At 42.8% G+C, this 18492-nt stretch overlaps 1 protein-coding gene across 1 annotated transcript in view; it reads right to left on the bottom strand.

The window, feature by feature from the left end:
- Positions 1–18492, bottom strand: part of dock1 (dedicator of cytokinesis 1) — a 575757-nt gene that overhangs the window by 16075 nt on the left and 541190 nt on the right. The window contains exon 47 of the mRNA XM_043713153.1: positions 8585–8730. Coding sequence (XP_043569088.1) covers positions 8585–8730 — 146 coding nt within the window. The remainder of the gene's footprint in view (positions 1–8584; positions 8731–18492) is intronic.

Below are 18492 nucleotides of genomic sequence, written 5' to 3' on the forward strand. Positions count from 1 at the left end.
GCTCCAATCCCAACCTCACCATCAAGCCAGCGGATAAAGGGGGCGCAGTGGTAGTCTGGCGCACTGACCTCTACACCGCTGAAGCCAAACGTCAACTCGAGGACACCTCTTCCTACTGCCCCCTCGACCATGACCCCACCACCCATCACCAAACATCATCTCCCAGACCATATAGAACCTCATCACCTCAGGAGATCTCTCACCCACAGCTTCCAACCTCATAGTCCGGGAACCTCGCACTGCCCGGTTCTACCTCCTTCCCAAGATCCACAAGTCTGACCACCCTGGCCGACCCATTGTCTCAGTATGCTCCTGCCCCACTGAACTCATCTCTACCTACCTCGGCACTGTCCTATTCCCCCTAGTCCAGGAACTCCCCACATACGTTCGAGACACCACCCACGCCCTCCACCTCCTCCAAGACTTCCGTTTCCCCGGCCCCCAACGCCTCATCTTCACCATGGATATCCAATCCCTCTACACCTCCATCCGCCATGACCAGGGCCTCCAAGCCCTCCGTTTTTTCCTCTCCTGCCGTCCCCAGCAGTACCCTTCCATCTACACACACATTCGTTTGGCTGAACTGGTCCTCACCCTCAACAATTTCTCCTTCAAATCCTCCCACTTCCTCCAGACCAAAGGGGTAGCCATGGGCACATGTATAAGACCCCAGCTATGCCTGTCTCTTTGTTGGCTACATAGAACAGTCAATCTTCCGTAATTACACCGGCACCACTCCCCGCCTCTTCCTCCACTACATTGATGACTGCATTGGCACCATCTCATGCTCCCGCGAGGAATTTGAGCAATTCATCAATTTCACCAATACATTCCACCCTGACCTTAAATTTACCTGGACCATCTCTTACACCTCCCTCCCTTTCCTGGGCCTCTCCACCTCCATTAATGATGACCAACTTGACACTGACATTTTTTTACAAACCCACCGACTCCCACAGCTACCTGGATTACACCTCTTCCCACCCTACTTCTTGCAAAAATGTCATTCTGTATTCCCAATTCCTCTGCCTCTGCCGTATCTGCTCCCAGGAGGACCAGTTCCACCACAGATCACACCAGATGGCCTCCTTCTTTAGAGACTGCAATTTCCCTTCCCACGTGGTTAAAGATGCCCTCCAACGCATCTCGTCCACATCCCGCACCTCCGCCCTCAGACCCCACCCCTCCAACTGTAAAAAGGACAGAACGCCCTTGGTGCTCACCTTCCACCCTACCAACCTTCGCATAAACCACATCATCCGCCGACATTTCCGCCACCTCCAAAAAGACCCCACCACCAGGGATATATTTTCCTCCCCGCCCCTTTCTGCCTTCCGCAAAGACCGTTCCCTCCGTGACTACCTGGTCAGGTCCACGCCCCCCTACAACCTACCCTCCCATCCTGGCACCTTCCCCTGCCACTGCAGGAACTGTAAAACCAGTGCCCACACCTCCTCCCTCACCTCTATCCAAGGCCCTAAAGGAGCCTTCCACATCCATCAACGTTTTACCTGCACATCCACCAATATCATTTATTGCATCCGTTGCTCCAGATGCGGTCCCCTCTATATTGGGGAGACTGGACTCCTCCTAGCAGAGCGCTTTAGGGAAAATCTCCGGGACACCCGCACCAATCAACCACACCGCCCTGTGGCCCAACATTTCAACTCCCTCTCCCACTCTGCCGAGGACATGGAGGTCCTGGGCCTCCTTCACCACCGCTCCCTCACCACCAGATTACTGGAGGAAGAACGCCTCATCTTCCGCCTCGGAACACTTCAACCCCAGGTCATCAATGTGGACTTCAACAGTTTCCTCATTTCCCCTTCCCCCACCTCACCCTAGTTTCAAACTTCCAGTTCAGCACTGTCCCCATGACTTGTCCTACCTGCCTATCTTCTTTTCCACCTATCCACTCCATCCTCCTCCCTGACCTATCACTTTCATCCCCTCCCCCACTCACCTATTGTACTCCATGCTACTTTCTCCCCACCCCCACCCTCCTCTAGCTTATCTCTCCACGCTTCAGGCTCTCTGCCTTTATTCCTGATGAAGGGCTTTTGCCTGAAACGTCGATTTTGCTGCTCCTCGGATGCTGCCTGAACTGCTGTGCTCTTCCAGCACCACTAATCCAAAATTTTCTGAAGATTAGTACAACCATAATTTTAATTATTTTTACAGTATAAAATCATCTAGACCAATATTCGATCCCAGCATTTTTCACTATCTCTAACCTTTGATAAATAAATAAACATCAAATATATCATAGGTCGGTATTTAATGGAAGCTATACAGGGGTCTGTCAACTGGAAAATTGGCAGAGTCTGGCATTCCCTCTTTTCACCAAGGCCTGCCAAATTAAGTCCCACTCGGGGCTGAAAGACCCACTTGCTGAGAGCTACAAATCAGACACAGATTCTCCAGTGAAAGGCAATGCCATAGAGGAGGTGGTGTTGCTGCCAACTTGAAACCCACACAAGGTCTGGAATCATCACTGAATTCAAGGTCATATGGGATGGAGTTCATAGGGGATGGGTGCCAGGGCAGCTAAGTTGACTCTTCTTGGCCTGTAACCCTTCTTGATCAGGCTCAGACTATCTTTGAATGAGGGAGCACCTCCACTCCCACTAGAAGATGTTGAGAAACAAATCTGAATGGACACAATTGCTATTCTTCTGACATGACAAATCTCCAGCATATTGCTGGGTTAACACTGTTTGTGGTAGGGTCCAGCCTTTCAATGAGCATTGATGGGGAATTGGTGGTATAGATGGTGATTTAGTAATCCAGAACACAGGCTAATGTTCTGGGGACATGGGTTGAAATCCTACCATAGAAAGTGGTTGAATTTAAATTCAATTGATAAAATTGGAAAGTATGGGTTATTGTAAAAGCCCATCTCCTAAACTAATGATCTTTAGGGAAGGTAATCTGCCACTCTACTGGCCATTTATAAAATTGCACAAGCATGGCCTGTCCATAAAACAAGCAGAATTATTCAACATGGTCAAACATTGCTCCACCAGTCTATTTTCGAATATCAACAAAGTGATGGAAGGTGTCATCAACAGTGCTATCAAGCGGCTTCTAATAACAACTTGCTCAATGTTTGTTTTCTGCAAGGCCCAGTAAATTCCTCAGTTCATCACAGCTTTGGTCCAACATGGATAAAGAGCTGAACTTGAGGGAAACTTAAGGTGATTGTACTTGACCTTGAGGCAGCATTTGACTGATTGTGGCATCAAAATGGCCCAAAAAAGCTGAAGTAATTAGTTATCTAGTTGGATTAATACCTAGCAGTGAAAAAGATGATTGTGATTCTCAGAGCTTAATTATAACAGCTCCAGGACATCACTGTACTAGTTCCTCAAGGTAGTGCTTTAGGGACACCTATTTTGAACTGCTTCATCAATGCCTTTCCCTCCATAAAGTCTGAGGTGGGTAGGTTTGCTAATGATTGCACAATGTCCAGCACTATTCATGATTCCTCTGTGTGATTCCCTAGTGTGGAAACAGGCCCTTTAGCCTAACAAGTCCACACTGACCCCCCGAAGAGCATCCCACCCAAACCCATTCCCCTACATTTACCCCTGACTAATGCACCTAACACTATGGGCAATTTAGCATGGCCAATTCACCTAACCTGCACATCTTTGGATTGTGGGAAGAAACCGGAGCACCCGGAGGAAACCCACGCAAATACAGGGAGAATGTGCAAACTCCACACCGACAGATGGGAATTGAACCTGGGTCCCTGGCACTGTGAGGCATCTGTGGATGTTTAGGTAAGGTGCATTAGTCACGGTAATATAGGATAACAGGGTAGGGGAATGGGCCTGGATGGGTTACTCTATGGAGGGTTGGTTTGGGCTGAAAGGCCTGTTTCCACACTGTAGGGATTCTATGAAAATTGGATCATTAGCTGAAGAATGGCAAATGGAGTTTAATTTGGATAAATGCAAAGTATTGCATTTTGATAAAACAAAGACAAGACTTTATAATTAAAAGTAGGGACTTGGGTAGTGTTGTAGAACAAAGAGACCTAGGCGTTCAAGTACATAATTCGTTGAAGGTTGCATCATGTAGAGATAGGGTAGTTAAGAAGGCATTTAGCACACTTGCCTTCATTGCTCAGACTTTTGAGTATAGGAGTTGGGATGTTATGTGAGGTCTTTTCTGAAGTACTGTGTCCAGTTCTGGTCACCATGTTATAATCGAAAGTGTGGTGCTGGAAAAGCACAGTCGGTCAGGCAGCATCCAAGGAGCAGGAGAATCAACGTTTCAGGCATATGCTCTTCATCAGGCTTGTTCTAGGAAGGATATTATTAAGCTTGGGAGGGTCCAGAAGAGATTTACCATGTCTGGGAATGGAGTGTTTGAATAATAAGGAGAGGCTGGCAAGGCTGGGACTTTTTTTCACTGGATGTAGGAGGTTGAAAGGTGACTTTACAGAGGTTTATAAAATAATAAGGGGTATAGATAGGTGAATGGCAGGTGTCTTTTCTCCAGGGTGGGGGATTTCAAGATTGGGGACATATTTTTAAGGTGAGAGAAGAAAGATTTAAAGAAGACATAGAACAGTACATCACAATACAGGCTCTTCGGCCCTCGATGTTGTGCTGGCCTTCTATCCTACTCTAAGATCAGACTAACTTACATACCCTTCATTGTACTAACTTCCACGTGCCTATCCAAGAGTCACTTAAATGTCCCTTTTGTGTCTGACTCTTCTACCACTGCTGGCAGTGCATTCCACGCACCCACCACTCTGAGTGAAGAACCTACCTCTGACATCTCCCCAAAACCTTCCTCCAATCACCTTAAAATTATTTCGCCCCATGACAGCCATTTCCACCATGGGGGAAAAAGGACTATCCATTCTATCTATGCCTCTCAACATCTTGTACACCTCTATCAAGTCACCTCTCATCCTTCGTCACTCCAATGAGAAAAGTCCTAGCTCCCTCAACCTTCCAGTCCAGGCAGCATTCTGGTAAATCTAATATGCACCCTCTCGAAAGTTTCCACATCTTTCCAATAATGAGGTGAGCAGAACTGAATATAATATTCCAAGTGTGGTCTAACTAGGACTCCATAGAGCTGCAGCATAACCTCATGGCTCTTAAAACTCAATCCTCCCTGCTAATGAAAGCCAACACACCATAAACCTTCTTAACAACTCTATCTACTTTGGTGGCAAGTTTGAGGGATCCATGTACATGGACCCCAAGATCCCTCTGTTCTTTCATACTGCCAAGAATCCTGCCTTTAACCCTGTATCCTCCATTCAAATTCGACCTTCCAAAGTGAATGACTTCACACTTTTCCAGGTTGAATTCCATCTGCCACTTATCAGCCCAATTCTGTATCCTGTCAATGTCTCGCTGCATCCTGCAACAGCCCTCCACACAATCCACACCTTTGTCATTGGCAAACTTACTAACCCACCCTTCCACTTCCTCATCCAAGTCATTTATAAAAATCACAAACAGCAGAGGTTCCAGAACAGATCCCTGCAGAACACCACTGGTCACTGAGCTCCAGGCTGAATACTTTCCATCTACCACTCTCAGACATGGCTGACGATGCTCTCCACCGCATCTCCTCCACTTCCCGCTCCTCCGCCCTTGAACCCCGCCCCTCCAATCGTCACCAGGACAGAACCCCACTGGTCCTCACCTACCACCCCACCAACCTCCAGATACATCGTATCATCCTTCGTCATTTCCACCACCTCCAAACAGACCTCACCACCAAGGATATATTTCCCTCCCCTCCCCTCCCCTCCCCTATCAGCGTTCCGGAAAGACCACTCCCTCGTCGGGTCCACACCCCCCACCAAACTAACCTCCACTCCCGGCACCTTCCCCTGCAACCGCACAAAGCCATGCTGACTATCTCTAATCAAGTTATGGTTTTCCAAATAATCATAAATCCCATCTTTCAGAATCCTCTCCAATACTTTGCCCACCGCAGACATAAGACTAACTGGTCTGTAATTCCCAGAATTATCCTTATTCCCTTTCGTGAACAAAGGAATAACATTTGCTACCCTCCAATCATCTGGTACAACTCCAGTGGACAAAGATCATCGCCAAAGGCTCTGCAATCTCTTCCCTCGCTTCCTGTATAAACCTTAGTTATATCTCATCTGGCTCAGGGGAGTTATCTATCAATACGTTTTTCAAAATTTTCAGCACATCCACCTTCCTAACATCAACCTGTTCAAGCATCGGTCTGTTTCACGCTGTCCTCAGAAACGTCAAGGTCCCTCTCAATAGTGAATACTGAAGCAAACTATTCATTGAGGACCTCTGCTACTGCCTCCGACTCCGGGCACAAATTCCTCTACTATCCTTGATTGGCCCTACCCTCAATCAGGCTATCCTCTTGTTCCTCACATAAATGTAGAATGTCTTCGGGTTTTCCTTAATCCTATTTGCTAAAGCTTTAACATGCCCCATTCTAGCTCTCCTAAGCCCATTCTTCAATTCCTTCCTAGCCAGCTTGTAACCCTCTAAAGCCCTATCTGATCCTTGCCGCCTCAATCTTAAGTCAGCTTCTTCTTCCTCTTGACTAGATGTTCCACATCCCTTGTCACCCAAGATTCTTTCAACCTACCATCCCGTTCCTTGCCTCAGTGGGACAAACTTGTCCAGCACTATCAGGATGTGCTCCCTAAACAACCTCCACATTTCTGTTGTGCATTTCCCCACGAACAACTGTTCACAATCTTGGCATCCCAGCGCCTGTCTAATAGCATTGTAATTCCCCCTCCCCCAATTAAATACTTTCCCATACTATCTGTTCATATCCCTCTCCATGAATATAGTAAAAGTCATGGAGTTATAATCACTATCACTGAAATACTCTCCCATCAAGAGATCTGACACCTGGCATGGTTTGTTGCCAAGTACCAAATCCAATATGGTCTCTCCCAGTCGGTCTGTCTACATATTGCATCAGGAACCATTTGACACACCTGACAAAAACTGCTCTATCCAAACTATTTGAACTAAGCAGGTTCCAATCAATATTAGAGAAGTTAAATTCACCCAGAACAACAACCCTGTTACTTCTACACATTTCCAGAGACTGCCTCCCAATCAGCTCCTACGTGTCTTTGTTGCTATTGAGGGCCTGTAGAAAACTCCCAATAAAGTGACTGCTCCTTTCCTGTTTCTGACTTCCACCCATACTGTTTCTGTAGACAAACCCACCTCAATGATCTCCTTTTCTGCAGCTATGATACTATTCCTGATTAGCAATGCCATTCCTCCACCTCTTTTACCTTCCCCACCACCACCCCAATTCATTTTGAAACATCTAAACCCTGGAACAGCCAACAACCATTCCTGCCCTGTAATATCCAAATCTCTGTAATGGCTACAACATCATAGTTCCAAGTATTGATCCATACTCTGAGGTCGTCACCCATATTCCTGATACTCCTTGCATTAAAATAGATACACTTCAACCCATCACACTCACTGCACCTTTTCCCTGTCAAGTGCCTATCCCTCTTCGCAGACTCTCTGCACGCTGTATCTGGCTGTTCACTACCTACTCCATCATCTCATCCGTAGCTCAGGTTCCCACCCCCTGCCAATCTAATTGAAACCCTCCCAAACAGCTCTAGCAAACCTCCCACCCAGGATATTGGTGCACCCCCCCCCCGCCCCCCCAAGTTCAGGTGCAACCCGTCCTTCTTGTACAGGTCTCACCTTTCATAGCAGGTATCCCAATGATCCACATATCTGGAGCCCTCCCTCCTACACCAGCTCTGCAGCCATATGTTCAGCTGCACTTACTCTCTATTCCGAGCCTCATTAGAATGTGGCAATGTTTTTGACACAGACAGTGGTTCATGTGTGAAATGAACTTCCAGAGCAAGTGGTGGATGCAGGTACAGTTACAATGTTTAAAATACATTTGGATAAGTATATGGATAAGAAATGTTTGGAGGGATATGGGTCAAGTGCGGACAGATGGGACTGGTTTAGTTTGGGATTATGGTTGGCAGGGACTGACTGGACTGAAGGGTCTGTTTCCGTGCTGTACAACTCTATGACAATATGTCTCAGTACAGATCAGGAGAATGAGGCCAGAAAATCATTTTTCCTAGTCCCTCATCCTTTAGGGTACTTTAGCATCTGTGGACATCCAAGCTCTTGCTTGTGACAAGCTATTTCAATATTCAGAGTTCAATGGGGCAGAGGGGGAATTTTAACCCTTATTTCCCAAAACTATGACAATGGGGCTAGCAAATGTAGATGTTCCTTAAAGACATTGGTGATAGGCTCACCACAGTGTTCCTTCCCAGATAGATCAAAGAATGATAAGTGAGCCTCAAGTAAATGCCAAAAAAAACTCAATAAATAATTAAAGATATTTTCTGTTTCTCATAAAGCTGATTCTATGCCTTGTAGTTCTATTTCCATCATTACTTTCCGACATAAGGTTTTGCTCGGGATGTACTCTTGGTCTCATCATGCACATGAAAATCAATTTATTCAGTAACAATTATTGTCTTCATATGCGTCACATTTCTCAGAAAGTTAATCATGCGAACTCTCAAACATACCCATCAGAACCAGGCCTAGACGGGGTACTGTCAGATGACATAGAGGACACTGATGCAACTGATAATGGTCTTGGAGTTGACGGCATTGTGAAGGATCGTACCATTGAACGAGGCCGGCTTCCTCTGCGCTCATCTGGATTTATAGGCTGGGAGTAAAATATTCATAATGTAAAAATACATTCAATTTCTGAACATTATGCTGTCAAGATTAACTATATTTTAAGGTTTCCTCAACTCCTTGAATGTGAACACAAGTCAGAATCATATGATAACACTTAGAATAGATCTGGTTTATCCACCAAGAGTGTGTAAGAAATAAAAATTGTGCAATATGAAAATCACTCCCTTTTTCACCCTGAATGCTGATATGCATCTTATTGAGAATAAAGAAATGTACACCTCGGAATAGTAGCTCCCAAATGCCTTGCTGAGTTTGAGAACATGTTCTCAGACAGCCACAGTTTTTTCAGTTAAGGTAGGAGCCAAGTAGTTGCTAAAACTCTGAACAGATGATACCATTTAGTGGACAAACTGCATGTCAAGACAACAATGGCAATGTACTTACATATTTAATACTGAGTTGTAATATTATGCCATCTGAAAAAGCTACTGACATTTGCTATCCAACTAATGCGTGTGTAATTCTGTGTGGGTGTCTGATATCTGTCTAATGTTTTTTATTCACTCATGGGAAGTGTGTTACTGTCAAGGCCAGCATTTACTGTTATTCTCCTTCAATAAGGCACTAATAATGATTTTTGAAAGTTGGCAGTCCAGAGTACGAATAAGGAGAGAGTTCAAGGATTCGATCCAGCAATAGTGAAAGAATAATTCTAAGCCAGTGTAGTGTGAGACTTGGAAGGGAACCTGCAGATAGTGGTTTTCCCTTGTATCTGCAGTCCGTGTCCTTCTGGATAGTAGAAGTCACGGATTTGAAAGGTGCTATCAAGAGTTTCCTTGGTTAGTTACTGCAGTGCATCGCATAAATGGTGCAGACTGCTACCACTGTGCATTACTGATAATGGAGTGAATATTGAGGATAAAGTGAGGTCTGCAGATGCTGGAGATCAGAGCTGAAAATGTGTTGCTGGAAAAGCGCAGCAGGTCAGGCAGCATCCAGGGAACAGGAGAATCGACGTTTCGGGCATAAGCCCTTCTTCAGGAAGAATGGCTTACGCCCGAAACGTCGATTCTCCTGTTCCCTGGATGCTGCCTGACCTGCTGCGCTTTTGCAGCAACACATTTTCAGCTCTGAATATTGAGGATAGTGTGTAAATGATGTGGGTCACTTTGTTTTGAATGGTGCCAAGCTTCTTGAATGTTGTTGGAGCTGCTTTCAGTCAGGAAACTTTTCCATCACATTTATGACTTTTTGATGGCGGACAGGCATTGAGGAATTACGTGTTGTATTACTCATCACAGAAGTCAAGTCTCTGATTTGCTGTTGTAGTCACAGTATTTCTATGGCCAGTGCAGTTCCTTTTATTGTCAATAGTATACCCCACAAGGTTGACAATGGGGTTTCAGTGATTGCAATGTTGTTGACTATCAAGGGCAATGGTTAGGTTCTCTCTTGTTGGAGATTGCCTGGAATTTGTGCATCATGTTGTGCATTTGTTGCTTGGCACTTAGCAGCCGAATTCTAGATGATATCTAGTTCTTGCTGCATATAGACATGGACTGTTTCAGTAGCTGAGGTGTTGTGTGTGGTGCTGAACATTGTGCAATCACCACTGAACACCCTCACTTTTGATCTTCTGATGGATGGCTATAGCATGTCAATGGTGAGAGTGTCCATATGGCCCCATGCTATCATGAATTTAAACAAACAAAAGATACTCTGAAGTGGAACTGCTTAAGTTATGTTTTAATTGGCATAGTTTGTAACATCAAATGCCTAATAGAAAAAGCTGTTTTAAAAAAATTAGTATGTTACAGGCTTATATTTGTACATCACTTTGGAATTAAGTTGTAGTTTTGTACATTGATAAGATTTAATTCTTGCTGCGTGACCCTATATATCTGGAGAATGAAACAAGTGCTTTTTTTAGTTAACTTGTTTCAGACATCAGCAGCAATTGTGAAGTCAAACTTTTACAAATGATTCCTTTAAGTATATCGATAGACTCTGGCACTCTCTGGAACACTTGAGCAAATCAATTTGTCATAAGCAAACATAAATCACCTTGCAATGCTTCATTATCTTAGCAGAGCACGTTAAACCAACAGGGAAAAGCTATAATGACAAGGATGTTCTCATAAGTGACTAATAACTAGTCAGGAAACAACAGGAAATGATATCGATGAGACGACCATTGCTCTTGAGAAACCAACAATAAATCTAGCCAACCTAATACAGTATGCTGTTCATTCACTGGTTAGCTAATAATGAGTTCCAGGATGCCACTGACCATGCACAGTGACTGAGGTTAGCAAGAATTAATGAACTCATAGCAGTTAGGTACGTAATATCTATTGCGGTCTCTTAGCTAATCAAGACTGAAAGATCTGTTAGAACTCCAGCCCATGGTTATAGTTGACTTAAGTCAAGTTTAGAGTGGTGCTGGTAAAGCACAGCAGGTCAGGCAGCATCCAAGGAGCAGGAAAATCAACGTTTCGGGCAAAAGCCCTTCAGATTCCTGATGAACCACTCTAATCTTGACTCGGATCTCCAGCATTTGCAGTACTCACTTTCGCCTATAATTGACAATTCTTACAATTAAAGTTAAATCAAACACCCCAAAACAACAAAGAAATTCTGAAAAATTATGGATTCTAGAAATCAGAAACAAAAACTGAAACTGTTAGGAAAGCTCAGCAGATATGGCAGCATCTGTGGAGATAAAGCAGCGTCAATGTTTTGGGTCCAGTGATCTTTTTGCAGAACAGTTCTGAAGTAGGGTCACTGGACCTGAAATGTTGACTCTATTTTCACATCCCAGATACTGCCGGTGCTGTTGAATTTTTCCAGCAATTTCTGTTTTTGTTTTGACTATATAATTACACTTGTGGGCATGTTGGTGGGCTCAATCCTAAAAGGTGGTCAAAATTGAGGCTGGAGGAGAAAGTGAGGTCTGCAGATGCTGGAGATCAAAGTTGAAACTTTATTGCTGGAACAGCACAGCAGGTCAGGCAGCATCCAGGGAACAGGAGATTCGACGTTTCGGGCACAGGCCCTTCTTCAGGAATTTCTTCAAAATTGAGGCTGTCCTCACTTCTCTCATCTCCTCAAGACTCAAGCAGGATAAATCCTGGGTTTTCCTCTCTAACCCATAACCTGAACTCCTCTCACTGGCCTCAGAAATGCACTGCAAAGCTGGCCCACAATATTTAGCCCTTTGTTTACAGTGTAATTTCTAAACTCCAAATTATAATTTTTTTCTGAACAAGAATCTAATTTGCATTGACTGAACTAATTCAGGCACTTATGCTTTATTTTGAACTTCTTCCCCTTCAAATGAGGGCCATGCCCTTTACTTTGATTTCCTGGATAAGACAAAAGAGCTTTTCATACTCTAGACTGTGAGGATCCTAAAAATGAAAATCATGTCACTGCTAAATCTTCTCTTCTCCAGTGAAAGAATTTCACTGTACAATCCTATAAACCGCAATCCTCATGGATAGGGTGGACCTCAGTGCATTATAACAGTGCAGGTTTAATCAATTAAATTCTAGCAGTCTCAAGGAGTCTGTTCCACCATTCTATTCAATCATAATTGGTCTGTACTTCAACATTATTTAGTCACCTTCATCCATATTCTTGGATACCTTTACTTAACTCAAATTTTTATTGATATGCAGCACAAGAAAACTTTGCGGCTGAGGGTTCTAGATTTCCACTACCTTGGTGTAAAAACTGGATCCTGATTTCACTCTTAAATGTCCTAAATCCAATCGAATGATCCTGTTCTCTACATCAGGATTGCTCCCCCAGACGAAGTAGTTTACTTGTAATTATTCTACTATAACATTTTTATGATTTTAATCCCTTCAATTAGTTCATCCCTAAACTCTAAACCTTGGTTCTTGTCAGCCTGTATTTAAACAAAGGAACAATTTCTACAGAAGGAGTGAGTTCTACAATGTTATCAATATTTTACATTGCTATGATTTTACTGAAAATAAACCTAATTCAGTTTGGATGAGTAGTCCAGAATGAAACCTCACTTGAAATATGGATAGTGCATGCTGCTACAAAATGGCAATAACGCACACTGAAAAAAGCACTTCACAAATTTGACGTGTGGTTGGATCTTAAGTTTTAGATTTGTGGTCAAGTGGAGGTCCTGATCCTGCCAATCACCCGACACTGATTTACTTCAATTAATGACCAAATGGTGGGTGCACCATCAATTAAGAATGGGAGCTAGGCTCTCAAATCTGGAGAGCTTGTAGTCCGAGTAAGAGAGAGAGGGTACTTGCTTCTTGAGCTGCATCCTCAACATTTTTATAACTTTTCAATTAAAGTGCAACCATAGCAGCCAGGTTACTGTTGTGAATGGGGAACCAGGTAGGCAGGGAAACCCTTACAACATATACCTGGTGTGATGGTCCTCTGATCCATTATGGGGAGATCATATTCTAGCAGCTGGCCAGTTCTTGATACAGCAGAGACCCCAGTGGTTTACTGGAAAATTCCAGGCAGTCTTTCACATTTGCCCTTAATTTGCTGTTAACTTACCTGGACTGAGGACTCCATGCTTACTAGCCCTTCGGCTATGGGAAAATAGGTAAAAACAAGGACTGTAGATGCTGGAAACCATATTCTAGATTAGAGTGGTGCTGGAAAAGTACAGCAGTTCAGACAGCATCCGAGGAGCAGGGAAATCAACGCTTCGGGCAAAAGCCCTTCATCAGGAATAGAGGCAGAGTGCCTGCAGGGTGGAGAGATAAATGAGAGGAGGGTGGGGAAGGGGAGAAAGTAGCATAGAGTACAATAGGTGAATGGGCGTGGGGATGGAGGTGATAGGTCAGGGAGGAGGGTCGGGGAAGGTAACAAAGAGTACAATGGGTGAATGGGGGTGAGGATGAAGGTGATAGGTTTACAGAGGCAGGCACTGAGGAAGCAAATGTGGCTGTGGTAGCGAGTCTGTTTTAGGACATGGTTGAAGAGCTTCAGGGCAGAGGAAATGACCTGGGAGTTGCAGTGGGAGAGGGATTCCCTGAGATTCTTGTAGAGAGAGGAAGAAAACTTCAAGGCAGGATCCTTGCAAGAGGATTAGGAGACAAGATGGCACTGGTATATGACATTATACATCCAGCGCCTCCGCACTTGCTGTCAAGTTGGTATTTGCTTTTTTTTGGTTGCAATAAGGATTTCAAAAAGATAAAATAATTTTCAGACAATTTTACATATAATCTTTTATATTTAAAAGATATATATGAAAAACAGTGACGTAAAGAACAAGAAATAAGAGCAGAAGGTCTTATGACCAATCAAGTCTGATCTGCCATTCAAAACAGTAATGGCTGACCTTAGGTTTCAATCCACTTTGCCACTTTTTTCCACATATCCCTCGAGTCCCTGAGAGACCAAAGGCCTGTTTATTATTGCCTTAAATATATCCAATGATGATGCATCAATAACTTTCTTGGGTGAAGAATTCCAAAGATTTCTAACACTTTGAGTGAAGAAATTTCTAATCTCAGACCTAACTGAATGGCCTCTTGTTTTGGATTCCCCAGCTAAGGGATACAATGTCTTAGTATCGACCCTGTCAATTCCCTTCATAATCTTGAATGTTTCAATGAGAGTGCCTTGCTTCTAAACTCTAGAGAACACAAAACAATTTACTTGCCCTGTCATAGAATAATAAACTTCCACACAACACTTCTTCAATGCAAGTACATCCTTAAATGTACAGTCAAAAATTGCACAGAATATCCCAGGCATGGTCTCACCAAAATCCCATAAAATTGCAGCAAGATATATTTATTACTGGACTCCAAGTCCCTTGCAATAAAGGCCAATATGCCATTTGCTTTCCTAATTGCTTGTTGTAACTGCATGCTAATTTTTGATGTTCCATGTACTGATATTCCCAAGTTTTCTGAACATCAACATTTACAAATTCAAATATAATCTCATACTTCCCAACATTAGATTTCATGTAACCTTGTTCCCAATCATTTAGGCAGCACAGTGACTTAGTGGTTAGCACTGCTGCCTCACAGTGTCAGGGACCTGAACAAGATTCCACCCTCGGGTGACTGTGTGGAGTTTGCACATTCTCTGCATGGGGTTCCTCTGGGTGCTCAGGTTTCCTTGCCCAATCCAGAGATGTGCAGGTTAGGTAGACTGAAAATGTGTTGCTGGAAAAGTGTGTCGACGTTTCGGGCATAAGCCCTTCCTGATTCTCCTGTTCCTTGGATGCTGCCTGACCTGCTGCGCTTTTCCAGCAACACATTTTCAGCTCTGATCTCCAGCATCTGCAGTCCTCACTTTCTCATTGAAGGTTAGGTAGACTGGCCATGCTAAATTGCCCATAGTGTCCAGGCTAGCCATGAGAAATGTAGGGTTACAATGATAGGATTGGTCATGGGCATAATGTGCAAATGCCACACCAACAGTCGCCCAAGCCTGGAATCGAACCTAGTGCTGTGAGGCAGCTGTGCTAACCACCGAGCCAGCTTGCCAGCCCTTGTGTGGCTCATTATTGATTTTTTTGGGGAAATTCAGACATATTATTTTTTACTGATCTTATTCTTAAAATCTTAAAAGAAATTTGTCAACCAGATTTTCCCTTTTATAAGACCATGTTAATTTGTTGTAATCATACTTTGCTTTTCTTGAGTGCATTGTTAAGTATCTAATAATAGATTCCAGCAAATTCTTGATGTCAGGCCAACTACAGGCCTGTTTTACTTGTTTTGTTTTCTCTTCTTTCTTCCTGAAATAGTGAGGTTACAATTTCTAATTTTCAATCTGGTAGGCTGAACCAGAATCTAGGTAAACTTGGGAAATCACAACCAGTACATCCACTATCTCTGCAGTTGTACTTTGTAGAACCTGAGGCCATTGTAGGCGATAAGGTCCTAGGTATTTACTGACTTTTATTCCCTTAAGTATTTCCAATGCATTTTTTCTGTTGATGCTAATTACATTAGATTCCCCATTCTTATTAGACTTTATGTTAACCTTTATTACTACAATGAAGTTAAGCTCTAAGCTGTGAAGACAGACACATGATATTTGTTGAATATTTATGCAATACCTTCATTCCCCATGATACTTGTCTTGTTTGCTTTAAGGGACTATTGTTTATTGTGGCTACATGTTTCCTTTTTAACATTCTTATAAAGAAAGATTGTGAGAGATTTTATAATCCTGGCTAGTTTACTCTCACGTTCTACCTCTTTCCCCTTTTTGTCAATATTTTAATGATGTTTTGCAGGTTTCTAAAACATTCCCAATCTTTATACTTAATACTATTCTTTGCAAAATTATAAGCCTCTCCCTTTTAATCTAATACTATTCATTTCAACCGATCCTTGTGGCACACCAACTGGACACACCATAAAGCTACAGTGACTACAAGTGTTGGTCAGAGGCTAGGAATATTGCAGTGAGCAACTCACCTCCTGACTCCTCAAAGCATCTCCACCATTTACAAGGTAGGGTTGCAATGGAATACTCCCCACTTGCCTGGTTGAGTGTAGCTCCAGCCACACTTATGACACCAACTAGGACAAAGCAGCCTGCTTAATTGGTACCGTATTCACAAATAGCCATTTCCTCCATCACCGACACTCAATAGTAATAGTTTATACTATCTATAAGGTGCATTGCAAAAATTCGCCAAAGATCTTTAGATAGAACCTCCTAAACCCATGATCACTCCATCCAGAAGGACGAGGACAACACAAACGTGGGAACACTGCCATTTGCAAGCTACCCTCCAACCTACTCACCATCCTGACTTGGAAATATATCCATATTCCATCATTCTAAATTCCCTTCCTAAAGACATTGTGGTTCTAGCCATAACAGATGGGCTGCAGTACCTCAAGACAGCAGCTCATCAGCAATTTTCAAGGGCAGTTGGGGAAACAGAAAATCTTTAGTAAGCTATGGATCTTTCTTTTCAGTTTTTATTCTTTAACTGAATGCAATTCTGTTGAACGTTTGGACTGGCTTAAGTCTTTCTCATTGCTTATTTGCGGTGCGGTAAACATGTACAATATACCATGTTAAGAGTTTAGATCTTTTAATACAGAAGTAGATAGATTTTCATTTCAGTTACGTGAATTTAACTGTTTATAAAGGTTCAGAAAGTCATTTGGAACAGTGACCAAAGTACATAATTTCCGACAAAGCATGTGATACTGTTAAGTGTCTAACTAGATCATTGTGGTGGTATTACCCGATTTGATATTTATTGTATTGAGTTTATAACATACAGAAAAAAAAGATTGGGGCCATTAGTGTCGTGACCTGCTGCAAGGAACAGTTGGTAAGAACAAAAAGTTCAGATGAAAACTTCTGGCGGCACGGTGGCTCAGTGGTTAGCATTGCTGCCTCACAGCACCAGGGTCCCAGGTTTGATTCCAGCCTTGGGTGACTGACTGTGTGGAGTTTACACATTCTCCCTGTGTCTGTTTGGGCACTCCAGTTTTCTCCCACAGTCCAAAGACGTGCAGGTCAGGTGAATTGGCCATATTAAATTGCCCATAGTGTTAGGTGCATTAGTCAGAGGGAAATGGGTCTGGGTGGGTTATGCTTTGGAGAGTCGGTATGAACTTGTTGGGCCGAAGGGCCTGTTCCATACTGTAGGGAATCTAACCTAAGTCTACTGCATGCCAGTGAACTGGCACCTGTGCAGTGGCAGTTCCAGTTAAGACTGGCCAAATGCTATTGCTCCTCCTTTCCCAATTCAAGTTCTGTTGACTTGTTTAAGCAACTTTTTTCAAAGTGTGAAAAGTGATTTTTTTTAAGATCTGGAGGAGTTTTGTATTAAGAAGTATTTCTTTCTCTACACGCAAGTGCCTGAGCAATTAACAAAATTTAATGAGATAACTAGTGACAGAATGACAATAATAGAAATTCTAATCTGGGGAAAAAAACGCAGATGAATGAGAACATAATTATAAAGGTAAGGCCTTGCATTCCAGATCATGTCAATACATTTAGGAACTTACTACTTTTGAAAATATAATTTAGGAGGTTCATTGAAGCTTTGCATCTGACAACTTACATTTGTTGAGCAAAGCAACATGATGTGTTGCGTGTCAAGTTTGGTTCCTCATCATTGGCTTCAGTGGGTTAGATCCACATTGTGTCCTGTTTAAGTGTACAAACTAAATTTTCACTTGGGATGATCATTTGATCAGGTCCTCCCATTCTCACTGCTAAGATCCCAACTTTTGTTTTGACGATTGAAATTATTGGTTAAATCAGCAATTTGGATATATAATTTATTGATGAATGTACTCTATGAATAGCGATTGCCACAGTAGCAGCTGATCAAAGATTTGATGCTAACAGCTCTTCACATTTTTTCATCCATCATTTGTGACAATAGTTCAGCATGGAAAACAGAAAACTGAAGATGCATAAAAGAAATTAAATATTTGCATTCATGTAGCTGCTTAACAATATTATGTTGTCTCAAAGGTACATAGTTAGTCAATTATCTTGAGTGTATTGGCCATTGTTAAATAGATATATCCAGCAGCAGGATACACAAAATAAAGAACAATGAACAATTGCATTGGTGTAGTTATTGAAATAGAATATTATCCATGACATCAGAAATAGCACTGAAAAATTTCTTACACAGACTTGAAAAAGCAAACTGGACTTTAGTTTACTGTCTTGTCTGAAAAGAGAATACGTGTTCTAAGGTAGCTTTTCTGTCTTGTACCGGATAATTAACCTGTACCATTAAGTTAATCAAATTCTGCCAATT

The sequence above is a fragment of the Chiloscyllium plagiosum genome, chromosome 22 (assembly GCF_004010195.1).
Source record: "Chiloscyllium plagiosum isolate BGI_BamShark_2017 chromosome 22, ASM401019v2, whole genome shotgun sequence".
NCBI classification, from domain to species: Eukaryota; Metazoa; Chordata; class Chondrichthyes; order Orectolobiformes; family Hemiscylliidae; genus Chiloscyllium; species Chiloscyllium plagiosum.